A 27,170-nucleotide genomic window follows, 5' to 3' on the forward strand; every position below is an offset into this window, starting at 1 on the left:
AAATCATTTTTAATATTTTATTTAATAAATCATTTCTACAATTATTTTTGTTTAATATAATGTTTTTCTTTATTTACATTAAATCATAATCAAATTACTTAAGTAGGAATTAAGTAAAAATGAATAAAATATTTTTGAAATTCAAATATACATTTACTACAAATTTTCATTCTAACTTAATTTAAATTTATGAATACGGTGGACCCGTAGATCACCTATTTGCAGATGTTTTTTCAATATTTAAAAAGAATAATATTTTTATTATTTATTTTTTGAGTCCAGCAGGATGCAGCAATTAGATGAGAACGCTTGATAATAAAATCTTCAGTGGGCGGGATTAAAGAGCGAAGCGGACCATATTTTGCGCCGATGATGCCCAAATCCCGCAGTCGTATTCGGTATGTGCCATGTGTAGGGTTGGCTTGCCCATCACAGCAGAAGGTGTCAGCCGGAGGGTCGAGCCTAAGCTTGGAGGCAAAGAAAATAGAATTGCATCTCTTTAACCTAATTTCCTCTTTCCTCTTCGTTCTTCCTCGCAACATTTGGTCACCTAAACACAGAGAGATGCCCTTCTCTCTTCCTCTCGCTCACCCACTTGTTGCTTTGCTTCTACCTCTACAAGTGGGTCATGCATCCACAGGCCAGGCCCAGCCTGAAGCCTCAAGAGTGTGTATTAGCCTGTGAGGTTCATTAATAGCCCAGCTAATCACAGCACAGTCCTCTTTGAGCCACTTCATCACCGACTTACCACTTTGATGGAAGAGGCCTGTCGATCTGTCCTCGGATGTGCCGCCGTCCGGAGCTCGCATCCACAGGTCAGGTCAATTTCTTCCCCCGGAGAGGACTAAATGCGGCACTCCCCGTTTGCCTGACACTAAAACGCCCAGCTAAAGTAGCGCAGCTTTCAATCAGCTGACGAAAAGCTATTGGTGGATTGGCTGGTTTGCTAACCACCGATAGAATCCACAGAAGGACGTGCACTACTGCTGAACCAATGGCGAGTACAGCTTTCGTTACCGTGACGATGAGGGCGGGGCTAGGAGTTTGAGCGAGGCGAGCGGCTACAAAGTGGAGCCCAGAGGGTGGAAAAAAAGCTTGAACACGATTAGGACCCTTTGGGATAATGTTTCAGCAAATGAAAGTTACCGTATTTTCCGCATTATAAGGCGCACCTAAAAGCCTTCAATTTTTTCAAAAGCTGACCATGCGCCTTATAATCCAGTGCGCCTTATATGTGGATCAATATTGAGCCGCAACAGGTCTCGCTGTCAAGACGCTATCGGTGACCCTGCACGATCGGTGACGCGCATGCGCGGAAGATCCCGCCATCTTGGATCGCTGGCTAATACTAATACTTTACCTCAGAGAAAATAATAAAACAGCTGTTTATTCATTTTGGGAGTGAATTGAGTTGTCAGAAAGCTGGTTTGTAATCTATTAATAAAGTTTGACTGACCTATCTGACTGTTTTGTTGACTTTCCCTTTAGCGCAGCACCATCTAATGGATGCAAAACGTAACCCCAGCCTCTACTTTAGCGACTTTATATGGGAAAAGTTTTAAAATATGTCATTCATTGAAGGTGCGCCTTATAATGCGGTGCGCCTTATAGTGCGGAAAATACGGTACATGGATTTATATTACTCTCCCACAGGTATCACAACATTGATAGCAAAGGGAGTCTACGACGCTGCCTTCCCTCTTCACGATGTAAGTTTCGGCTCTCCTTCTGCATTACAAGAACACAAAGTGATCCGTATGCTGTAAATCTGCGGCTTTTTGTGTGTTGTGTTCCGCAGGGAGATTACAATGCCACTGGACATCCCGACGAGAGGAATGATCGACAGGTACCATCTCTGTCTTTCACATTTTGTAAGATTTCCTCCTCCGCTATGTGTTTTCTTAGCTTCCTCCTCACATAGAAAACCCTGAAAAGCTCCTCTCGGTCCAAGTGACCCTGAGCATTTGCTCCATTTTTTTGGATGGGGTGGAGAACTTTTAATAAATGTTCTCCATGCCTTTGAGAATTAGCACAGCGACTGTGTCGTGTCTGTCTTGATAGGTTCTACATGAAGAGTGGGCCAGATATTCGGCATTCTACAAGTATCAGCCCATTGATTTGGTCAGGTAAGGGTTAGTTAGTTAGGTTACATTATCACCAAACAGCAATGCTAGTTGTTAGCTTGTCAATAACATTTAGCATTTTTTTTGCAAATGGGCTAAGCTGTGGTTGTTTGACATGCACAACATGTAATTCTGTGTACTCTGTAAACTTCAACGTAACTTGATTTGGGTTGAGTTCACTTTGTATTATTTATTGATTTCTCAAAGAAAATGCAACAAACGTATAAAATCAAGTGCAGGAGTTGTTTTGCCCACAGTGGTGGCCTTAATTTTGGTTTCTCGCCTTACAGGAAGTACTTTGGAGAGAAGATCGGCCTTTATTTTGCCTGGCTTGGCGTTTACACTCAGCTGCTTGTGCCAGCCTCCATCGTGGGAATCATTGTGTTTGGCTACGGGGTAGCAACAGTGGACACAAACATACCCAGGTAAACACATGACTCCCAGTTGGATGAATCAGCTGCAATCATGCGCCCAAGTCATGCCAAATCTCCAATTTGGTCCAAGTATCGCTCTTCTCGTTTCCCCCCCAATGAAGCCTGGAGATGTGCGACGAGCGCCTCAATTTCACCATGTGTCCTCTGTGTGACGGAGCCTGCGACTTCTGGCAGCTGAGCACGGCCTGCGGCACGGCCAGGGCCTCGCACCTGTTCGACAACCCCGCCACCGTCTTCTTCGCCATCTTCATGTCTCTGTGGGGTGAGCGTCACATTCAATTATTGAAGGAAGAAGTCGGAAGAAAGAAAACACAAATCATCCCTTCAAAAAATAAATTATCCGAAGATATTGACTGAAGAGCACAAGGCTTAATATTGGCTAGTCTGCTTTGACTATGTTATTAGTTATTATTATTACTGAATTGATGGGGTTTAACCACCTTAAAATCACGTTAAAGCCCATCATGAAATTTTACTAATTAACATGCAAATCACATTTTAAAAAAAAAAAAAAAAAAAAAAAAAAAAAGGGAAAGTGAGTGCAAATTAAGAGGGAACATTTATTTTTTCCCAAACCTAAACACAGAACAAAACAAAAAGAACGATGTATTTCAACTCAAGGTGTCAGTCAATTATTGGACAAATATGTATAGCACAAGGTCATGCTCTTGAATAATTTTTTGTGTTACCATAATAGCATCTTGAACTGCTTAATGTAATTTATTTTGTGTTGATTATTATTATTATTATTATTATGGCCATTATTATTATTATTATTATTATTATTATGGTCATTATTTTTGTTATTATTATTATTATTATTATTATCATTATTATTATTGTTTCATTTTTATTTTATTTTATTTTCTGGGGCATATATTACAAATTTTACTTCTTTCTGTCCCAATGAAATAAAAAAAAAATAGAATTGAAAATTGAATTTAATTGAATTATTATTATTATTATTATTATTATTATTATTATTATTATTATTGTTATTATTATTATTTAATTGCATACAATTACAACAAAATAAATAAATACTACATTCACATTATAATTCCTAAATGTTTTACATTTTAACAATGTCACAATAAGCATTCATAATTATCTTAAATTTTTAATTTGTCATAAACCTCAACAAAAAAAAACATTGATTCTCTATATTTTATGAAATAATTGGGTCTACATTTGTTTTATAGACAGTACATTTCTTTTACTCTATACAGGAAAGAACAGCCATTTAATTAGGGCACTAAGAAAAAAAAAAAAAAAAAAGAGCTTTATGTAGCTGAAATTAAAATCAGTTCAACATTTGAATTCATGAAAGCAGTGCAGATTATTACACAATGAATATGTATCATTCTAACACCAATCTTTGTGTTTGTGGGCGTAGCGGTGTTGTTCCTGGAGCACTGGAAGCGTCGCCAGATCAGTTTAAGCTTCAGTTGGGATTTGACTGGCATCGAGGATGACGAGGTGGGGACATCGCACGCGCGCGCGCGTTCAAAATGTGCCCACGAGAAGCCGCGACAAATGTTGCTTTCCCTGTAGGAACACCCCAGACCAAAATACGAAACCATCCTCCTCCAGAAGAGGCAGCGGAAGCAGAAAAATAAACAGAAGAAGAAGAAGAATAAACAGGTAGGAAAATGTGATTGAGTTGTTGGTTGACAAATCCTGGCACACACAAACTGCGCACAAAAAAGTGAGGAATATTTGGCTTTTAGGTGTGATTGCAGGACGAACTAAAATGTACTACAACATCTTTTAAAGGGGAAGTCAACCTTTAACATTTCTTGACAATAATATTTTACCTCACTGTTCTGATTAATATTACATTTGTGAAATATGAGTTATGAAGCAAAATCAGCTGTTTTTATGCATCTCGGGGGGCGGCCATTTTGCCGCTTGCTGTCGACTGAAGATGACATCACAGTTGCTCAGGCAACGACCAATCACAGCGCACCTGTTTTCTGAGGCTGAGCTGTGATTGGTTGTTACCTGAGACCTGAAAACTATGATGTCATTTTCACTCGACAACAAGAGACAAAATGGCCGCCACCTGATATTGATAAAAACTGCTGGATTTTGCGCAATATTAAACAGAATACCATATTTAGATTAGTGGGGCTGCATAGAACATATTATTGTCAAGATTTTTTGTTTTAGGTTGACGGATCTCATTCGATTGTATGGGTGTAATCCCATAACCACATTGCGAATTAGCCTGGAATCCCCGTATTTCCTCCAATTTGTATCTTCCACGCAGCTTTGTGCTTTTCTTAATAATATCAGTGAATGATCTAGATTGTCTCTGAATTAGGTCAGTCTCTCCCTCGTTGGCCCACATACACTGTACGTCCTCTCGTCACAGTCACCGTGCAGACACATGCATTCATTTATATGCTAATGCGCCGCTCAACATATTGTCCCCAAAACGGAAACGACACCGGCCAAATAGATCCAATGCGTTCCCACCGTCAGTGAGTTTGTGTGTATGTAACCTGTCCCTCTGTCCTGCAGCCAGTGAAGCAGGAGGATGGGACAGTGACAGGGAAGGACAGATGGAGGAGAAAACTACTTTCTGCCATGGCTGCAGGACCACCGGTAACCCGCACCTCTCTTTGCTTTTCCTTTCCCTTTCATTTCCTCTCCTGCACGCCGATCTGTTCTTCTCTTCCTGTTCCATCTTCTGGCTGCTGCGCTCTCAGGTATTTACGTGAGCAGTTTGCATGTTCTTCCTGTTCTTAAAAACTCCCATGGTGCCCTTATTTGTGCATGTGCAGGGCTGGCTGCAAGGCATAAACCACCAAGTACCACCGATGGTAAACCATCGTTTAAATATTAACGATGGGCTTAAACATTGGAAAAGAATAATAATAAACATGTCAGTAATAATTATTAAAATGAATATTGTGTTCAATTGCTATAAAAGCAAAGCAAGATTACAGTCTCTTCTTTCAGGAGAAAAAAAAAAGTATATTTCTATCTCTACCTGGTTGATCTCTTATACTCTGCTGCCACCTACTGGCTTTTTTTTTGTAATAACTACCATTGTTTCAAGCATTCTCTTCAGTTCAGAGGCTGCATCAAAACCTTCTTTTTGCTATAGCATAAAAAAAAAAAAAAAAAAAAAAAACATAAAACGTATAAATACGTCTTTGGGAGAATGGTAATATTTAAAATAGAATGTATTTCTACCTTTTTGGGAGAAAAATAGTTAATATATTGAAATAATTTTATTTTTTTTATTTTTTTACCCAAATCAAAATGTATTGCACATAAAAATAAAAAAAAGAATCCCTAAATATAAAAAAAATAAAATAAAAATAAATAAAAAATAAAATAAAATAAAATCAGTTCCTTGGAGTATTGAAGTAAAAGTTTAAGACAACTCAACTACTTTGGCAGTAATTCTGTTCGCCACACCTGCAGTTTAAGTTCACAGCATGCGTATGAATGATCAAAATTATCAACGTTATAGACAGAAATAGAAGTCTGTAAAATCTCATTTTGCTGAGGCGTGAGCCAGCTCTGTGCATGCGAGTGTGAATGGTTGTCTGTTTGTCTCTGTGTCATCCCTCCTGTTGACTTGCTTGACTGGCTCAATACTGAACTAAACAGTCTCTTCAAGGTCTTTGCAACTAATAAAAGCAAATAGAGCGACTGCTTTATATAACATGACCCAGTTGTGTCGCTTCTCATCCGAGATGTTTCGGATGTCGTTCCAACTGGCCGGCACTATCTGGGGGAATTATTCGTACCCTTTGTGTTCCACTTGTCAACGTTCAGATGCGATGCCAAAAGTTTCTGTCGACTTAGTTTAACGTGATGCTCCTTCGTCACCGTTCCGCTCAACCTACACGTAATGACGCTTTTACACATGAAAGCTGGCTAGGATGACATAAATCAACAGTTATGAATAGAGGAAGCAGCAGTGAGTCTAAAATATCAGCACACACTTCACATCCCCCATCAAAACAAGTCAGTGTTACACTCCAAGCCAGTAGGAGACGGCATGTAAACAAAATGTCATATACCCAGTGGCAAGGAAACCCACACTGAATTTTGATGTCGGACACACTTACTTTCTGATGTTGCAAAAGTACTCACACCCTGTAGGCTACTTAAGAGGTACAGATAATTGTGTTTAAAAAATATATATCTTCAAAAACCCACACTGAATTTTGATATCGGACACACTTACTTTCTGATGTTGCAAAAGTACTCACACCCTGTAGGCTACTTAAGAGGTACAGATAATTGTGTTTAAAAAATATATATATTCAAAAACCTACACTGAATTTTGATATCGGACACACTTGCTTTCTGATGTTGCAAAAGTACTCACACCCTGTAGGCTACTTAAGAGGTACAGATAATTGTGTTTAAAAAATATATATATTCAAATATTCCACTCCTTAAGAGTAAAAACAATAAAAATGCAGACTCTGAAATGTAATTACAGTTTAAAAGTCTACACACCCCTGTTCAAAAGTTTAACCAATGTTTTTCCCATCTTTTTGGAGATTAATTGACAAATGAGCAAGAAGATTATAGTTTATATAAAGGAAAATATTAAATTATAGTGCAGGTTGTTAATATTATGAGGTCTTTAGCGGACATATTACATATTTCTCACTGAAATCATGGATCTTAAAAATAGCAAAATCCTGTCAAAAGAAGCAGAGGGCAATCTAATTGTGTATAAATAGGAGCCAATCCAAATTAAGAATGTTTGGTGCACTTTGACTGATGTGAACTCCAGGAATCATCAAGTAAATTTCATACTGTGATCAACATCTGGCTTCCCAGTGCAAGTTCTAGATATTAAAAAAATAATAATAAAGAGGAGAGGACAAAGCGGTAATTCAAGTACAAAAAAAAAAAAAAAAAAAAAAAAAGACATCGTCATGGGATGGTGAGAAAACGGGGGAGGGCGGCTGAGTGGGAGTGATGCATGCTGGGCATGAAGCCAGAGGTAAGATTAGTGACCGTCACTATGGTGACACACATCTCGCTCCTCACACATAAGCGCACATTTTATTTATTTTTATTTATTTATTTTGATTTACAAAGGAAAATGAAATGCAAATGAATCCTGAAGTGTTCCATTTTGTGGCTGTTTTATTGTCCATCAGCTTCTCAAGTGATGTGTGGGGGGTGGACAGTTAAATGGGAGAAGATTGTGCAGACAGCTGCATTGAGACATTTTGTCCACTAGAGAGAGCCATTGAGCTTGAAACAGAAAGAAGTCTTCAACACTTCTCTTGCTCCCTCCATAGTGAATATGTGAAATTCCATTGTGCCTATGTCTGAGCTTGTCCATTTTGAGAATGTGTTTTTTAAGCACTTTGTGATGAACCCTAATGTGAGAAGTGTCACATAGAGGTAGGAATGCAAGTTGTTCATCTGCAGATGACATGTTTTTAACTGACAAGCATTATCATTCCTCTTAGGTTGCTGTTGAGAAGTTAACCTGGAAAGACCGCCTTCCTGGATACTGTATCAATGTTTCCTCCATTCTTTTTATGGTCAGTGCAATCATACCTAATTGCAACCATACATGTTAAACACGCAATGTGGCAGGTAGTAATTTGCAGAGTGTAGTTATGTGAAGTCCATGCATAGCTGATGAAGTACTAACACATTTCTGTCTTTGCCCATAGTTCGGTCTGACCTTTTCAGCCGTTTTCGGCGTCATCATCTACCGCATCACAGTGTCGGCGCTGATGGCCATGAGCCCCGACCCGGAAACAAAGTCTAACGTGCGCGTGACGGTGACGGCTACGGCGGTCATCATCAACTTGGTGGTTATTCTCATCCTGGATGAGATCTACGGTGCTGTGGCGGTGTGGCTGACAGAGTTGGGTATGTCTTACTTGCATTATTAACTAGGAGTCTGACGAAATATTGATATCGCGATACTTTGTCTCCTGATAGATTATCCAAGTATCGCAATATTTGTAGCTAATATTCAGCCACTATAACGGCTCCATTGTTCTTGGCGGACCACTAGGGGGAGCGCCTCATAAAAGTGGCAGCCGAAGAAGACTCATGAGCTTAGTTTTTTTATTTTCATTTTATATATATATATATATATATATATATATATATATATATATATATATATATATATATATATATATGTATGTATATGTATATGTATGTATATATATATAAAATGTATTTTATTTATTTTTATTTATATAATTTATTTTATTTATTATTTTTATTTATATTTTATATATTTATATATTATATTATGTATCTATATTATATTTATATATAGATAGTTTATTTTTATTATATTATGATGTAATATTTTATTATTATTATTGTTATTTTGTATTATTATTTATATTTATTTATTTTATTTTTATGTATTATTTATTATTATTATTATTATTATTTTATGATTAGTTTTATCATAGATTATCGAGGATTTATTACCTGAGTAATATATCGATAATCGCGGAATCGTCATAACGTGAGATAATCGTTATCATGAGCCTTGTATCGCATATCGTATCATATCAAGTGGTACTCACAGGTTCCCACCCCTATTATTAACCAGATTTCTGTATAAATTGGTCAAAAATTATATTCTGATCATCTTAGTCATATCAATATGTAAAAGGACAGCGTAGAATATATAATGGGTTGAAGAGCCCTCCAGTGTTTTGGCTGAAAAGAAATCTTTGGCACCTGCTAGCTAGCACCTGTGATGACAAATTTATGACCAGTACAACATTAAATAAGAGTTGATGTCATGAGAGGAGGAAAGGTGTTTGAAAATGAACAGCAGCAAGTATGGTGGTGGGTGCTTTGCTACATCAGGGCCTGGGCGACGTCCTATTATTAACATAAAAATGAGATCCCAAATGTAGCTCAACAGCTAATGCCAAATGCTGTCCCTTTAATGAAGTGACTTTGCTGTTTTGCAGAAATTCCTAAAACGGAGACCAACTTTGAGGAGCGTCTCATCCTTAAAGCCTTTTTGCTCAAGTTCATGAATGCATATGCGCCCATTTTTTACGTGGCATTCTTCAAGGGACGGTACGTTGCGACTTTGTGGACTATCGCCTCAGCCCATAAATTGAATTCACTTCCAATGTACTTTAGCTTTGCAGGTCGACCGGGAAGTTACGTGTATGTCTTCAACGATTATCGAATGGAAGAGGTGAGCGTGAAACTTGTACGCAAATCAAGCAGATTGAGAGAATCACACGGCCCAAAAACGGGCGCGCGTTTCCTTCAGTGTGCACCAGGAGGCTGCCTCATTGAGTTGTGCATCCAACTCAGCATCATCATGCTGGGGAAGCAGCTCATCCAAAACAACATCTTTGAGATCGGCATCCCGTGAGTACGACACATTCGGTCATGCAACGGGTACTGTATAGCGGCGTCATGTACAGTAACCATCCCGACAGGAAGTTGAAGAAGCTGGTGCGGACGCTGAAGGATAAAGGAGGTGCCGAGAAGGAGGAGGAAGAGGAGAGGCCTCCGCAGCAGTGGAACCTGGACTACGCCCTTGCTCCCTTTGAGGGACTCACGCCTGAATACATGGAAATGAGTGAGCCCACACTAAAAAGATGCACATCGACACAAACGTATAGACTCTTGTACATTCCTCAAGTGGTATTCAGTTTGTCTGAGATCCTGTTTGGGACATTTACAGTATATTTAACCACTCTTTTGAAATAATTACCCAAGTATTCTTTTTTGCCTAAATCATCTCCTCATGATGCAAATGGTGAAATAGTTTGTTTCCTGAAAAATCTGAAAAAAAAAAAAAAATGACTTGGCGATTATTTTTTTTGTGCAACCCCATGTTTATATTCTGTACACACAAACTCTTGTTGTCCTTATTATAATGTTACTATTTTTTTTTAATTTATATTATAAATTTTTTTGGCCTTCATAGTGGTCAATTTAGACCAAGGGTGTCAAACGTAAAGTTTAAAAAAAAATAAAAAATAAATAAATAAATAAATAAAATAAAAAATTGTAATGTCGGACTAATTAATCAGCCGGCCACAATCAAAATGTATAAAAATTTGTAATTTCACAAGCAGTCCTCAGATGAGCAATGCAACTTGTACGGGGAATCATCGTCCTGGATGTCATTATTTTACACACAACTTAAACTACGCTTTGTTTAACTCTTTGACTGCCAAAAACGTTTAATCACGATGAATAAAATCATGACGTATTCCGCCATAAACGTTAAATGTCGTCTACTACGTTTTTTTTGTTTTGTTTTTGTTTGTTTTTTTAATCAATGTGCAGTGCAACATCTAAGTGCAGCGCTGCCTGGTCAATGGGTTGTAGAATCAAAAACACTCACTAACTATGGCCACCAGATGGCAGCATTGTATCTCTTCAATGGGCTGCCAAATTACAATGAAACATGACGAAATCTGATGAAATAGAATGTTTTCAAGGATGACGTGAATGATAACGTTTTGATAACGTGTGGCAGTAAAAGAGTTAATTATTTTTTTTTTGTAATCATACACGGACTTAAACGTGTTAAATATGACACAAATTCAATTACTGGTAACACAAATAGATATGACAAGGATTAACGTCCTTATAACATCATTAACTGCGCCACACAATGCATTCTGGGAACAATATATATGCAAAACAGGTCGATTTAACACGTCCGGAACGTATACCGGCAAAGTGTTGCTGCGTTCCGTTTGTATTCATGTTATTTTTCGTAACAATATGATTACAGTTGAGCTCCGTAATTTAGGGCTGGTCCACAAAAATGTGTGTATAAATAACTGCAATTGTTTTTAAGTTATATACTTTTATTTGTTATTTTCCTGATACGGCCCACTTGATAATATATTTTCCTCCATGCGCTACCTTCATTTAGACCACATTTGCAATATGAAAAACACACAACTAGTAATGCGTTGACATGCCTTTATTTATTTGAACAGCTGAAATTCAGCAGGCCAGTAGAGAGGACAAAAGTTTCAATTGAGTTTTCTGTGTACAAGTCAAGTCAGGTCATCTTTATTTATATCGCACTTTCAAACAGCCTTAGTTGTCACAAAGCTCTTTACAGAAACACAACAAAACAGCTCGTTCTTGTTTTCTGATGTTACAATCAAGAGTTTTGCAAAGTTGAAATCGTGCTTTCTTACAATAATGTCATGTCATCAACACACTATACATTAGTAATCAGGCGTTTGTTGTCCATTAGAAAAAAATGTCAATGCATACCATTTTAAAAAATATATATATAACTATACATTACTGGCATAGCTGAACAAAGATACATTATTTGTAGTAAATAAATGACCATTTTCACTTCCATTAATAAATCTCATTCACTCCCAGCCATTTTCACAGAAGCAATCCTGTTCGCTCCCGGCTGTTTTACTGAATTTTGACTGATTTTGCAAGGCCCACAGAATATTGTGTTCTATTGCTATAAAAACATGGAACCTATCAAAAGAAAGATTAAAGTCTCTTCTTTCATCAGGAAAAAAAGTATGCTTCTATCTGTTTCCGTTTTGCAGCAATTAGCATTAGAAGAGAGCTAAGTTTCATCAGTTTTCACAAATCTATTTAAAATTGTAAGCAATTTAGCTTTTTTTCTAGATGGCCCTGGTTGATCTCCTTTGCTCTGCTGCCACCTGCTGGCCGTTTGTGTAATAACTACCATTTCTGCAACTGTTCTTTGCAGTTGAGAGGCTGCATCAAAGCCTTCTGTATGCTCTAGCATAAAAAAACAAAAAAAACAACAACGTATAAATACGTCTTTGGGACACTTAGAACATAAAAAAGAAAAACTTATTTACACGTTATTGGGAGCAAATGAGTTAAGTGAAATTGTATAATTCCGCACGATCTGGTGATCTCTCACAATACACAAATGTGTCATTTGGGCCAATGTTACTGCTCTGCACAGAAAGGAATGTCAAAAATGTCTGAACTTTATACTACATGCTAATATATACTGGCATTTGTAGCACTTGTTTTGATTGAAATCATCAAACTCGGGCTCAGGTGGACCTGTCAGGTGATGAGCTCGCCCTGTGGCGCTCGCCCCGCCTCTCCCCTGTCACGTCTCTTTGTCTCGTCGCGTGGAGTCCCGACAAACCGCTGCGCTCCGTCTCGGTGGAAATCCCCGTTCTCACCGTTCCACCGGCTCGTCTTGTCTTCCTGAACATAATCTATAGAACGTCTTTGGAAAAAAAAGAAACTTTGTTTTTTGGCATGGTTCCATTATGAGCTGAAAATGCTGGGGGCAGTGAAGTAGCAAATGGACAATGACGCAATCTGATTGGATGCTTCGTGCTGGGTTCTTTAGGCAATGCTGTGACAGAAAGTCTTTTATAAGAGTTTTTTTCTGAAATTACATAAGTGCATTTTACATGATAAATTTACCTTTCTAGTAATTGAATGAATTTTAAATCTCACATTCTTGAATATGCAGTATTTTAGCTGTAGTGGCATGTGAAGCATAAAGCGTCTTGTCATACACAAGAAGTGTTACAACACATCATTAAAAAAATTAAAACAAAAGTATTCCAGCTAATCAAAATGATAATTTTTTTCTTTCTTCTGACTGATTGCGCTCTCTTTTTCACACAGTCATCCAGTTTGGCTTTGTCTCTCTTTTCGTGGCCTCCTTCCCGCTTGCGCCCCTTTTCGCCCTGCTGAACAACGTGATCGAGATCCGACTGGATGCCAAGAAGTTTGTCACGGAGCTCCGCCGGCCGGTGGCTGCCCGCGCCAAAGACATCGGTAAAATCGGTTCACGGGTTTTTGGTTTCAAATTCATGCAGGTGTACCTAATAAAGTGGCCAGTTAGTGAAAACTGGTTATGTGTTCATCTTTAGGGAGTTCTTGCACCTTTTTCAACCTCACAAAATATGTATTCAAATAGATTAGAGTCACAAGACATTAGGGATGTAACGATAAGGGCAATATCGTGATATTGTGATATTAAAACTGCCACAATATCGTCGTCATGTTCACAATATTTAAAAGGAGCACATCTCTTAAAAAAAAAAGTCAGGTTGATTTCCATTTGTGCAGTTCTAGCACCCTCTAGCGGCTAGTTCATTTTCATTAAGCATGTTTTGGCCTTCTATGTTTAAAATGATGCTAATTGTCAGATGAGGGGGAACCTAATTTGCTTGTGAAGCGATCAATGTGTGCTTGCCTTCGTAAGTAAGTGCCTCAATATTGTTATTAGAGATTGTTGGTGGTTTATATGTATTGCTGTTATGCACAAAAGCACAATATTGTGCTTTTTTTTTAGTATGAGCTCTTTTTTTTTTTTTTTTTTTACAATATTGTGATCTCATTTAAATAATTCGCCCCCCCCCCAAAAAAAATAAAAAATAAAAAATATCGCGATAATTAGCGTATCCTGACCTCCATATCGTGATATCGTATTGTGATGTTTGGATATCGTTAAATCGCCACTAGACATAAAGGAGAATGCAATTCAATCTGTTTCTTTCTGGAGATGCCATAACGTAGTTGGAGTGGGACTAAATCATTGCCTGAAAAGTGAACGAGTAGATATCAAGGGTTTTGTAATGCATCTGTCAACCTGCCAAATCAGAAATTCCCCCTTTCTATTTGTAGCGTCGGATGATGTTGTCACGCGGCACTCAAAAGTTTGACCGATTCTTTCAAGGTTCCCTGTGACTTGAAGCGGGTGGCTGTTGGAGGTCGAGGAGAGGGGCGGTGGGAGGAGCAGATTTCACACATTGGTTGTTATTGCTGCCGCTTTTGGTTGGAATCCCTGCAGCTCCTTCATGTAGTCACTGCAAATCTACTTTGATTCCCGCTTGAACAGAGTCCAAGCTACACTTCATCCACAGGCTTTTCAAGGGGCTCTGCTCCCATGTTCTTGTATGGCCCTATGCCCTTTTTCATTAAGCCAAACAGGCTTGTGCTATAAAGTCTACACAGTTCTGTTTGTTCACTTTATGTATAAATCCCTACTTCTTTTTTATATTCCTCCATAGGTATATGGTACAACATACTGAGTGGCATGGGAAAGTTCTCCGTCATAATAAATGTAAGTAAAGCAACAGTATGCATCATTTGAGACTTCTTCCCTGCTGTTACCATGGCAACACCAGATGCCCTTTTATCATATACAGTCAAACCTCGGTTTTCAAACGCCTCTGTTCTCAACCAAATCGGTTTTCAACCAGAAAATTAGCTTATTTTATGTCTCAGAACTCGTCCAAAAGTTCGGCTCTCAACCAAACTGAAAAAAAAAGCCGAGCGTACCTGAACGCGACTCACTCGGGAGCCAAGCTCACTCGAATGCCCAGGATGCTTCCTCCATAGCACATTCGTGTTCAAAGTTCGTTTGGAGCAGACCCGTTCATTGTTATTTACACAAATCTTTTTTTTGTTTTTTTTTATCGTGTATTAGCCCCTAATCATGGGTCCAAAGAAAGCAAGTACAAGTGGTAAAGCTGGTGAAGAAAAGAGGAAAGTAGTGCGCAGAACTATTGAATTTAAAAAAGAAATGTTTGCATTTTGTTTTGTTTTTTTCATCATTTTAGATAGGATATCTAAATAAAACTGTCTATTTCTACCCTTTTCTATTTATGGTAAACAGTATACAGTGCAGTTTATGGTGTAAAATAGTTTAAAAAAAATAAAAAATAAAAAATAAAAAAAACTTGTAAAAAGTTTTTTTTAGACTTGGAACGGATTAAAATTATTTACATTAATTATAATGGGAAAAATTGTTTCGGATTTCGAACAAATCGCTTTTAGAACAGCCTTCTGGAACGGATTATGTTCGAAAACCGAGGTTTGACTGTACCTGCATTTTGTTGATATTGTCCGGCCTGTTACAATCATTTCAATTATATTACTAAAAAAAAAAAAAAACTCAAAGCTGGCATTTTTATGTTCAATCAAAGCAGATTTTTGGTGTGTAGCTGCAAGCAACCTGCAAGGGTTATTGCTTAACTGCGGGGAACCGCAGCTTAATCTACCATGAAGATTTTGGCAACGGGAACACGGAAACCACATTCCCCTCCAGGTCTTAGTGCTATAGCTACAGGATAATTTCAGAGGAACGATAAGCTTATACAAAGGGGCATGCACTGGTCATGCCTGAAAGTTATTTGCATTTTCAAGTGAGAAGCCCATTTAGGCCTTGAGCAAGCTGCCACCTGATCGATTGAGATGTGAATTCCCCCATCACAAGTGCCTTTGTAATCAATTATCGTTTTAATGTCTTCCAATGTCACATGGTGCGAGAGGAAAATTTGTATACTTGTATCTGTTTCGTTTTGTAGCAATTAGCATTACAGTATAGCTAAGTTTCATGAATATTCACATTCCTGGTGAAAACACTGACAAAAAGAGCTTGTTGCAACATGGCCCTAGCTGATCTCTTATACTCTGCTGCCACCTGCTGGTCGTTTTTTGTAATAACTACCATTGCTTTAAGCCACCTCTTCATTTCAGAAGCTGCATCAAAGTCTTCTGGATGTGCTTGCATTTAAAAAAAAATAATAATAATATTAAAAAAACAACAACAACGTGTAAACACGTTTTTGGGAGTGAAGGAGAAAGTATTAATAAACGTTTTTACACATTTTTGGGTTTGAATGAGTTAAAAAAAAAAAAATCTCTCAAATTCTTGCTTTGTGAACAGATTTGAATTGTGTTCCAAATGTGAGCGTTATTCCTCACTCTCTTCACTCTCCTTCCGCCCGGAGGCCTTTGTGATATCCTTCACGTCGGACTTCATCCCTCGCCTCGTCTACCAGTACATGTACAGCCAGTCGGGGACCATGCACGGCTTCATCGACCACACGCTCTCCTACTTCAACGTGTCCAACTTTAAACCCGGCACGGCGCCGCAAAATTCCGACCACGGCGACGTCACCGTCTGCAGGTAAAAACAAAACACCCGCGTTCACCGTTCCACAGGAAGTCAAAGACTCTTGTGAACTTTAAATGGAGGTGCAGTGCGGCCACAAATGATGTCATGAAGTGAATCTCATGACTCATTATTTCATAATAGCAATACTCCAGAGTGAACGGGGCCCATATACTAGCGCCACTCTGACCTCTACTTACATAAGATACCAAGTAGTGACGGTAAAAGAATGCCAGTCTTTGTGCCAATGAATGTCTCAAGCATGATGTGTGCTTCGACTACTCACGGCCGTGAAATTGGCTGTTAGGGCTCCAATAAGCGTTCGAGTGTGTACAGCCGTGTTGCCAGTGACGCCTCAAGGCTCAAGGCAAAACATTTAACCCTTTTGCCCCCTCCATATCAGACACATCATTTCTTTGTCCGTCCGCTTGGGCACACATGGATGATGGATGATTGTATGCGGGAAGGAAGAAATTCAGGTTTTTCAAAGAGATAAAAGGGTGTCAAACAAATACCAGACAGGCTGAGAAGTCATTGGCAAACATTCAAAGTACAAGCACAAACAAACAAAGTATAATGAAAAAATAATAATAAACTGTGGTTAGAAGTATGAAAATGTAAGTGTCATTGTGTTTTTATATCTAATTTCAATGTTATATAGTTATATTTTAAAGGGGAAGTCAGTGACCCAGAACAGACCTAAAATCAACAGGAAGTACCTGATTTCAACAGGAAGTGACCCAGAAGTGACCTGTTTCAACAGGAAGTGACCCAGAACGGACCTAAAATCAACAGGAAGTGACCCAGAAGTGACCTGTTTCAACAGGAAGTGACCCAGAACGGACCTAAAATCAACAGGAAGTGACCCAGAAGTGACCTGTTTCAACAGGAAGTGACCCAGAACGGACCTAAAATCAACAGGAAGTGACCCAGAAGTGACCTGTTTCAACAGGAAGTGACCCACAACGGACCTAAAATCAACAGGAAGTGACCTGATTTCAACAGGAAGTGACCTTAAAATGACCTGAGTTCAACAGGAAGTGACTTAATTTCAACAGGAAGTGACACAGAAGTGACCTGATTTCAACAGGAAGTGACCTGATTTCAACAGGAAGTGAACCAGAACAGACCAGTGCATTCGGCTTTCAACCTTGCAAGAGTCAGCAGTCACATCCAAAATTTCCTCTGAAATTTTTCTAGTTTCTATACTGTAATCTGTTCTGGCTTTAGTGGGTTCTATTCAGAGAGCATCAAACTGAAATGTTACTTTGTGTTTTACAAAGTAAGTGCATTAAACAATGATTGTATTTGTTTTTTGGGGGCTTTTCGTGTGACTCACTCATCTAATTTAAGACAGTGGTTTACTTTCCATGGCTGTCATACAAAAGTAGCAAGTGAGACTAAATGAGAAGCTGAACAGTGTGTGTGTGTGTTTAAACCACATGATTTAGATCTTGTTGTTTTATTGGCTCCAAAGTAATAATTTGTTAGCTATTTCTCTTCTCCTGGACTTTTTTTTTTAATAGCAGCTGAAGTGTGTTGCAATATGTGTTTGCTTGAAAGTCCCAGACTCCTCATGCTGCTTATAATCTCTGGCCGTGAATTAAACGCACATTTTCTCACATCATTTTCACGCTGATGTGAATTCTGTTGGCATCACCCTCCTTCTTACGTCTTCTTTTTGTATTTGCTACATGTTAGCCATCAGCTACACATGTGCTTGGCTGTTTGTTTTGGTCGAGTGTGTACTACAAAGTTAATTATGAAAAGGAATCCCAATAAAATGCATCATCATTGAAGCTGAGCAGGTGTGGAAGATGTTTTAATGAACTCCTCCCCCTTCTCAGGTATAAAGACTACAGGGAACCGCCCTGGTCTCTAGATGCGTACCACTTCTCCAAACAGTACTGGTGCGTCCTGGCAGCGAGACTGGCCTTTGTCATACTCTTTCAGGTAGGAGCACTTTTTTTTTATGATTACCTTCATCAGTTGCTAAAAAGTCAAATAACAACACAAAAAAATAGATACTTAAATATAGCTGTTTTTGAGTGCGGTATTGTGTATTACAGCCTGAGTCACAGAGTATGCAAGTACCAACAATACTGGAACATATTTTTAAGTTAATACCTTCTTTACATTGTCAAAAAACAATTTATGTACCGGATCTCATTGAAATGTTCAGGTGGACCGAATAAAATCCAGCATACATCTGTGAGTCATTCCTAATTTGTTACATCACACAGGACTTGTGATTGGAAACACTGCAGAAGTCTCAGTTAGTTAGGAGAGAACAATTTAATTTGATCAGATCAGATCCTCCCCTTTGTGTGCCTGCATAACTTTGGAACTCCTCTGGGCCAAACAGGACGCACATTACGACACTGGCGCCGATTTGACATGAGCACAGATTCTCAGTGTTGTACCACTAGAATGAAGACTCCCTCTAGTGGTATGCAAAAGAATCACTAAATTAAATGTATAGCGCTTGAACTTTTAGCCAGTAACTTTGGGTATCACACATGAGTACCTGGTAAATTATTATTTTTTTAAATCATCACACATGATGTAGAAGTTATTATAGGACACTAACTAGTACGTCACGAGATAGTACATTGTTGCGAAATTCTTTCTTGTAGGCCTAGTTCCCGCACGACTCACGGTAAATATACGAATTGCCAGTATGGCAATGTATATGGAGTCACAGGAGTGCCAAAATTAATAAGAAATACAAACACAATCAATGAAAGAGAACATCAATCAATTAAAGAGAACATTTGCAAATGCAGATATATAAAGACATCCCATAAAAGCGAATATTTACTAATGCGGAAATACAAATGTTCTCTTTTATTGATTGTGTTTGTATGTCTGCATTTGTAAATGGTCTCTTTTACTGATTGATTTCATATGACTACATTTGTAAATGTTCTCTTTTATTGATCGTTTGTATTTCCTATTAATTTTGGCCCTCCTATGACTCTATAGAGACAGTACTGCCAAAATTAATATGAATAATTGTTCTCTTTTATTGAATGTCTTTGTATGTCTGGATTTGTAAATGATCTCTTTTATTGATTGCCTTCATATGACTACATTTGTAAATATTCTCTTTTATTGATTGTTTGTATTTCCTATTAATTTGGGCACTCCTATGACTCTATAGAGACAGGAGTGCCAACATTAATAGGAATAAATGTTCTCTTTTATTGAATGCCTTTGTATGTCTGGATTTGTAAATGATCTCTTTTATTGATTGCCTTCATATGACTAGATTTGTGATTGTCTTTGTATTAATTTTGGCACTCCTATGAGAGTCACGGGAGAGCCAAAATTAATGGGAATAAATGTTCTCTTTTATTGAATGCCTTTGTATGTTTTTATTTGTAAATGTTCTTTTATTGAAACCATTTTATGTGTGCATTACTAAATATTCTCATATTGAAGGTCTTATATATCTGCATTTGTAAATTTTCTCTTTTATTGATTGATGTTCTCTTTTATTGATTGTGTTTGTATTTCCTATTAATTTTGGCACTCCCGTAACTCCAAAAAATAGAGACTTAGTTTTTAGTTTTACAGAAAAAACATAATGAACATTATTACACCACTCGTGAAAATCCTGAAACTTTTGTCTTATGTCTCACCCACTTTTTCAACGTTAACTCATGAACAAAATAATTCAAGAACTGTATAATTTCATCCTTACGTTATAAAACCGAATAATCCAGACCCAGAGTTGTCCATAAAATCCAAGGAAAAACGCAGCTGCCTTGTAGGAGAAAAGAGCCCGGATTTTTTAAGGTAACTATATACTATAATAACTCAAAATAATTAACACTTGATTTTTAGCTCAATTTGTCACTACAGAATTTCATTTGATTGACACACTTAGCTAGCAGGTCCAGATTTCACACTGAGTAGGTAAATATGCGATTAAATTGACATCAGATCGTTTTTTGTGACCTCCTATAGAACCTGGTGATGTTCCTCAGCCTCGTGGTCGCGTGGGTGATCCCGGACATTCCCAAAACCATCGTGGAGCAGCTGAAGCGGGAGAAGAAGCTGCTGGTCGACCTCTTCTTACGGGAGGAGAAGGACAAATTTCAGCTCATCCAAAGCCTCTTCGCCAAGGACACCCCCGTCACCCCGGGCGGCCACGCCCTCCACCCGGTCCCCCTCCCGGGCCGCTACAGCACCCTGCCCCAGTGTCCGACTCAGGCGCCGGCCGCGGACGACGGAGGGCCCAGGGCGAGGTGCAGGGCGGCCAGTTTCAGCCTGTACACCAGGAAGCTTCCCCCGTCGCCCAAAAACGAAAATTCCAGACATACAGCTGTGTGACACGTGACACGACACGGCGATCCTTTCCTATAACCGCCATTTTTACGTCCTGGGCTGGAACGGATTTCTGCACAGCTTCACTTCAAATGTGTTTTGTTGTTCCTGCTTGTGGTCACCTGATCAAGTTTTTTTTAATTATTATTATTATTATTATTAAAAGTGGAGCCTGTAGCTTCATTGCGTAGACAAGCAATAATACTGTATTAGGTTGAAGAACATTCTAAAAGAGATAGTAGATGACATAAAAATACACTTAGATTCATTCAGAATTGAACATTTCATTCATATGTATGAATTCATAGCCCCTGATACATAAATAAAAACATAATTGTACCTTTAGGCTACAGGAAAAGTATTCTCAAAGGTACCTTTTGGTTGTGGAAATGGTCCAAATCGCCCAAAAGTTTAGATTGTACCTTCAGGGACAACAAATGAACTCCTACTGGAATGTAATCCCCAATTTTATTTTATTATTTTTTTTGGCAGTGATTGCTTATATGAATGGATGGACTTTTTGTGTCTCAGTACAACGTTTGGAATATTTCTGCTTCATGTGCTTAATTACGCTCTTTATATATATTTATTTTGAACTCGTAGCAACAACACAACACCAGATTCTACAGACTTACTGTATGTCTTGTTCATGAAAGCACTTATGAGCTTCCTGAAAGTGCAAATTGTTTCCAAGGCATTCTCTTGTTTACATCGAGCGTCTCCAGTGATGTTTTTCACCAGATTCGTCTGTTGTTGTTGTTGTTGTTTTTTCTGTCGCCGCTAATTGTTTCTCCACTCCAGTCATGGCCATCCATATTTGACGCTCCGAAGTACATGCCAATTTGCTTAAATGATATATGATGCAATGTACTCATACTGTTTTAGAAGAGCGATTTTATGTCAACATTTGTTGCAGCACTGAAACTGAGCACACTTAAGACTCAATTGAATCCGTTGCGGACATACACAGAGAAAACGTTCGTCATCATTGGTGCATTCAAGTCAACTGTTTTCATACTTTGTAGTAACAGAAAGTAATTATGTTAAGTCATATAGCTGCTGTCATATCATGCAAAATTCCATGTGTTTCGGAGGCCTTGTAAACATGCTCTTGTTTTGCCATCTGTGTGCTGACTTACTATCACGTAACAGACTGTTAAACTCGTTATGTATTTTAGATTGACTTAGAAAAAGCAAATTGTGACCGTGGTACATACTTAAGACTATGTAGACATACACAAATACATAATTGTTAGATGTCTCACAAAATAATTTGAACACTATCGTGTGAACTGTTTTTGGTTTTTATCTCATTGTTATGTTCTTTTTTTTTCTATTTCTCTTTTGCCTTTCTTGAGCGCAAAGTCCAAAAGGATTTTAAATGGAGACAATAAAAAAAAAGAAAGAATGCAAACATATGACATTACAACCCTTTTCATCCATTTTTCCAATTCATACTATACTGTATTGTGATTTACACATTTTGAATAGGGTTAAACAGTCCAAAAAGAAGCTAATGTTTGTTTGTTTTTTTGTTTTTGTTTTTTTGTCATAATCATTTAAAAAATACAGAACAGGCCACTTCATGAGTTTTGTAATACCGGTGTGATCCTCAGATAGAATAGAATAGAAAAGCACCTTCATATGACGTTGCGCCCATGGTGCTTTTTTAAATATCGCACACAAGTAATACACTTTTTTTTTTTTTTCAAAAAAACTAATACTAATACTGAAACTAAGAAATTAAACTAAAACTAAGCATTTTTTTTAAAGAACCAAACTAATAAAAACTAACAGAACCACCCTGAAAACTAACAAAAAGTAACTAAAAGGAAAAATTCCCAAACTATAATAATACTACTGCCATATTACAAATAAATTGGTTTATATACTGTAGCAATTTTCTAAATATGCAAAAGCACAAATAAATTATTTGTACAATTATTCGGACTAAACACAATTTCTCTTCATAACATTATGTGGCCCTTGCGTCCTTCTGATTTTCTGTTCTGATACCAACCCAGTGGACTCTAAGAGGCTGTGTAAAATTTTCTGTATGGATAACTCAAGTTTTTTTCTCTCTCTCTCTCTCTCTCTCTCAATATGATGCTTTCAAATGACATCAAGAAGACACACTGGACAACAGGCTTGGAAACGGATGACTCAGGTAAGCGCCACTAAACTCTGTTTTAGGGAACGATAATGTGCAAGTCTTCCATACCATTCAACAAAACCACTGGAGCATAAATCATACATGAATGCAGTGATTGCGTGCCTGATGCTTTTAAAGAGTTGGAGAGAATAGAAAACAATACGTTGTTGAAAAGTCTATACAGCAATGAGCTAGCTCAGAATTAGACAATAGCTGATTGTGGCGATCCATTTGTCGGAGGCAATTAGCTCCTGCAATGGAAAAGAGTTGGCAGGATAGGAGGAGAATACCAAGAGGAAGTGCTGCTTAAATGTAAGCAAAAGAACTCATGCGAGTGATGTTGAAGCCAAGTACTTGCAAAGAGTTGAATTATGTGACAGGAAAAAAAGAAAAAAAAAGACCTTTGAGGTTATTTTGCATGTGAATGCTTGCCATAAATGTCGCTCTGTTGCGTAACTTCCAGTTTCACTCTTTTTTTCTTTTTTTTTCCCTTCATTGTGCTGCTACTGAAACGTTTCTTATTTATTGGTTCATTGTTCTACTACTACTACTACTTTTGTGTTTTCAGTAGGAACAGTTTCACTTGAGCGTTTTTTTGTTTTTTTTTGTCTAGTGCAGGGGTGTCCAAACTTTTTAATTTGAGGGCCACATCCAGGAAATCAGAAGGATGCAAGGGCCACATAATGTTATGAAGAGAAATTGTGTTTAGTCTTAAAAATTGTACAAATAATGTATTTGTGCTTTTGCATATTTAGAATATAAACCAATTTATTTGTAATATGGCAGTAGGGTTATTATAGTTTTGCAATTTTTCATTTTAGTTTTTATTTTGATTTGAGTTTTGTTTTTTTAAATGTAGTTAGTTTTAATTAGTTTTCAGGGTGGTTCTGATAGGTTGTTTTTTTATTAGTTTTAATTCTTTAACAAATGCTTAGTTTTAGGTTAGTTAGTTTTAGTTTTTTTTTTGTTTTTTTTTATGTGTATTACTTGTGCGCAATATTTAAAAAACACCATGGTCGCGGCGTCATTATTCCAGTTTATATCAAAATAAATTTCTAAAATCACATTTAAAATCATCCCCAAAGGCTCCTGCATTAAATTAATTACCAAAGACTAAAACAAAGGACATTTTTGCTATAATTAAAATTAGTTTTCTTTTTTTTAAAAAGCATCTTCGTTTTTATTTTATTTTGTTAACGAAATTGTTTTTTGAATTTTTATTTTTTCGTTAGTTTTAGTGAACTAAAATAACCTTTAATAGCACCTGTGTTTTTCGACACCCTCCCTTGTTACTTTGGACATCTCCAAACATTTTTGTTTTTATTTTATTTGAACTGAGTCAAATGCCATTTTTTAGCATATGTCGCGGGCCACTAAAAAATGGACGGCGGGTCGCAAATGGCCCCCGGGCCGTAGTTTGGACACACCTGGTCTAGTGGTAAAAGTTTTTTTCAGATCGAGTGGAAGTACTTAGATGTGAGCACTTCCCAATACCGCATACATAATGATGCACATTGAGATCCACACAATATCATACACATAAAATCTAGTAAAACCTATAAAAAAAAAAACTATAAAACCTTTAAAAAAAAAAAAAAAAAGGTAGTAAAACCTATAAAAAAAAAAAAGTCAATTAAAATAGTAAAATACAATGGGTAAAGAAAAAATAAATACATTAAAAAATAATTTCAGAAAATAAAAAATATAAATAAAATATAAAAAGACCCCGAGGACCACACAATTGGCTGGAACAAGTCACATGCTTCTACTGCTTTTCTTGTGAGTTATGTTATGTTATTTATTATTCGAGTGCCGGCCTTATAAAAGGCTTCCCTTTTGGCAGCATCCACAGTTGAGTCACACTGACTTTGTATTGTGTGTGTGTCACAGACTTTTTTTGGACTAATTTATAAGCGAGTGAATGATCCAATAAATAAAAATCATGAAAACTGCAGCAGTCTGTCTCGATCCTGGCCCCCCTTTTGAATGCAAATTAGTCGTCGTAAGTGCAGCAACATTCTAACCCTGACCTCAAATTGGACCTATTAGTCTGTCAGATCCAGTTTCCTACTGTTTGTGTCTGTTTCCGTGACTTTCACGCACAAGTGTGTGGAAAAGAAGGGATTTTTAGGTGGGAATATGCTCCAGGCCTGTCATCAATTAACGTTTCATTCTGTTTTATGAGCAAGCCAGGAGACTGTCGCGATAAATTAGAGGAGGTTTTATGTAAGCAATGTTATAGTGTATGTCAGTCGGTTTCAAGAGAAAGGCTTGTTGAAGCATAAGGTGAAAGCGGTTAGACGGCCATCACGCCAGATTACGTATTAGCGCACTTTCACGTGAACAGTTTGGGCACTTAAATGCACTTAACTCATTTGCTCCCAATAATGTGTAAATACGTTTTTTTTTTATGTTCTAAGTGTCCCAAAGACGTATTTATACGTTTTTTTGTTTTTTTTATGCTAGAGCATACAGAAGGCTTTGATGCAGCCTCTCAACTGCAAAGAACGGTTGCATAAATGGTAGTTATTACACAAACGGCCAGCAGGTGGCAGCAGAGCAAAGGAGATCAACAAGAGGAAAAAAAGCTCAATTACAATTTTAAATAGATTTGTGAAAACTGATGAAACTTAGCTCTCTTCTAATGCTAATTGCTGCAAAACGGAAACAGATAGAAACATACTTTTTTTTTTCCTGATGAAAGAAGAGACTTGAATCTTTCTTTTGATAGGTTCCATGCCTTTATAGCAATAGAACACAATATTCTGTGGGCCTTGCAAAATCAGTCAAAATCCAGCAAAACAGCCGGAAGCGAACGGGATTGCTTCTGTGAAAATGGATGGGAGTGAATGAGTTTCGAAAACCACGATTCAACAAAGTACTACTATAGGAAATTTAATTAGTGAAGAAAAATATTATTATTATTATTATTATCCATCCATCCATCCATTTTCTTGACCGCTTATTCCTCACAAGGGTCGCAGGAGGTGCTGGAGCCTATCTCAGCTGGCTTTGGGCAGTAGGCGGGGTACACCCTGAACTGGTTCAGCCAATCGCAGGGCACACAGAGACGAACAACCATCCACACTCACAAGCACACCTAGGGACAATTAGGAGCACCCAATTAACCTGCCATGCATGTCTTTGGAATGTGGGAGGAGACCGAAGTACCCGGAGAAGACCCACGCAAGCACGGGGAGAACATGCAAACTCCACACAGGAAGGCCGAAGCCTGGACTCGAACCCGAGTCCTCAGATCTGAGAGGCGGACGTGCTAACCAGTCATTCACCGTGCCGCCCTATTTTTATTATTATTATTATTATTATTATTATTTGATTTTTTTTTTTTTTAATTATTACTAGCCTACAATAGTTGTCCCTAATTTGAAATTTTAGGGGTGCAAGCATAAAATTTAGGGTACACAATACACATTGTTAACACAATCACGGGAAAAATGATTTGCACCCACCTCTTTTCATACATTAGCCAATCACAATTCTTTGTTGTTCGCCTCCTTTCGTTCTCGTTCTGCACTTAATATCGGTTGGCAAACCAGCTCATGTGCACATTATGGCCAACAACCGGGCTGAGTTGTCGAGCAGTGGGGTTTCGTCAGCGATAAAATGTACTTCAATATTTAATAATTGCACTCGTCGCTCACGCACGAGTAGATGAATTATTTACTTGCACTGATAAGCGGTTCACAAAATGGATGGATGGCCTAAATTTTCAGGGGCAGTCTGGAGCTTTGGCTTAGTAAATGTACATTATATTATTTGAATGTCTATAATTTGTTTCAAATTTCAACAGTTTTGCGATTTACTTTCTCTATTTAAATTTTGTTTTTGTTTTTTTTAACGTTTATCAGTTTTTGATGGTTTTTGCAACTTGACTCTCGGAGGGTGAAATCGGGGTCCACTTCAATACTCGCCAGCAAAATGGCTGACATCTCAGAAGGATCCTTCAGCGCGTTTGTGCGCGAGCGTATTTGGGGGTTAGGCCAAAAGCACGTTCCACGCCGAGGTGTGCGAGGTGTGATTGGCTTTGCGAATGGTGTGTGCGCACTGACAAACAACAGCCCACGTCCCTTGTTGACCTCACGCACTCTTGTGAGGAATGTGGCTGCTACCCAAGGCACCCACAGCTGTTTGGTGAATGTGCGTACATTCCATGCGCATGAGGATGTCCATCTGTTGCTCCATATTTACTCATGACAACAACATGA

At 37.9% G+C, this 27,170-nt stretch overlaps 1 protein-coding gene across 5 annotated transcripts in view; it reads left to right on the forward strand.

Annotated features, from left to right (window-relative positions):
• ano2b (anoctamin 2b) overlaps window positions 1-22,210 on the forward strand; it is a 43,096-nt gene extending 20,886 nt beyond the window's left edge. For 2 of the 5 annotated variants that reach the window (XM_077499699.1, XM_077499700.1), the window contains 19 exons: window positions 1,654-1,709; window positions 1,799-1,846; window positions 2,062-2,126; window positions 2,414-2,548; window positions 2,659-2,819; window positions 3,954-4,036; window positions 4,112-4,201; window positions 5,084-5,167; window positions 8,020-8,094; window positions 8,230-8,431; window positions 9,508-9,619; window positions 9,686-9,743; window positions 9,822-9,922; window positions 9,994-10,136; window positions 13,181-13,333; window positions 14,572-14,624; window positions 16,297-16,475; window positions 18,308-18,413; window positions 20,433-22,210. In XM_077499699.1, the coding sequence (XP_077355825.1) occupies window positions 1,654-1,709; window positions 1,799-1,846; window positions 2,062-2,126; window positions 2,414-2,548; window positions 2,659-2,819; window positions 3,954-4,036; window positions 4,112-4,201; window positions 5,084-5,167; window positions 8,020-8,094; window positions 8,230-8,431; window positions 9,508-9,619; window positions 9,686-9,743; window positions 9,822-9,922; window positions 9,994-10,136; window positions 13,181-13,333; window positions 14,572-14,624; window positions 16,297-16,475; window positions 18,308-18,413; window positions 20,433-20,798 (2,270 nt within the window). In that variant the 3' untranslated portion in view covers window positions 20,799-22,210. The remainder of the gene's footprint in view (window positions 1-1,653; window positions 1,710-1,798; window positions 1,847-2,061; window positions 2,127-2,413; window positions 2,549-2,658; window positions 2,820-3,953; window positions 4,037-4,111; window positions 4,202-5,083; window positions 5,168-8,019; window positions 8,095-8,229; window positions 8,432-9,507; window positions 9,620-9,685; window positions 9,744-9,821; window positions 9,923-9,993; window positions 10,137-13,180; window positions 13,334-14,571; window positions 14,625-16,296; window positions 16,476-18,307; window positions 18,414-20,432) is intronic. The other 3 variants (XM_077499702.1, XM_077499703.1, XM_077499701.1) reach the window with 2 other exon arrangements.
• The last annotated feature ends 4,960 nt before the right edge of the window (window positions 22,211-27,170 follow it).

The sequence above is a fragment of the Festucalex cinctus genome, chromosome 16 (genome assembly GCF_051991245.1).
Source record: "Festucalex cinctus isolate MCC-2025b chromosome 16, RoL_Fcin_1.0, whole genome shotgun sequence".
NCBI lineage: Eukaryota > Metazoa > Chordata > Actinopteri > Syngnathiformes > Syngnathidae > Festucalex > Festucalex cinctus.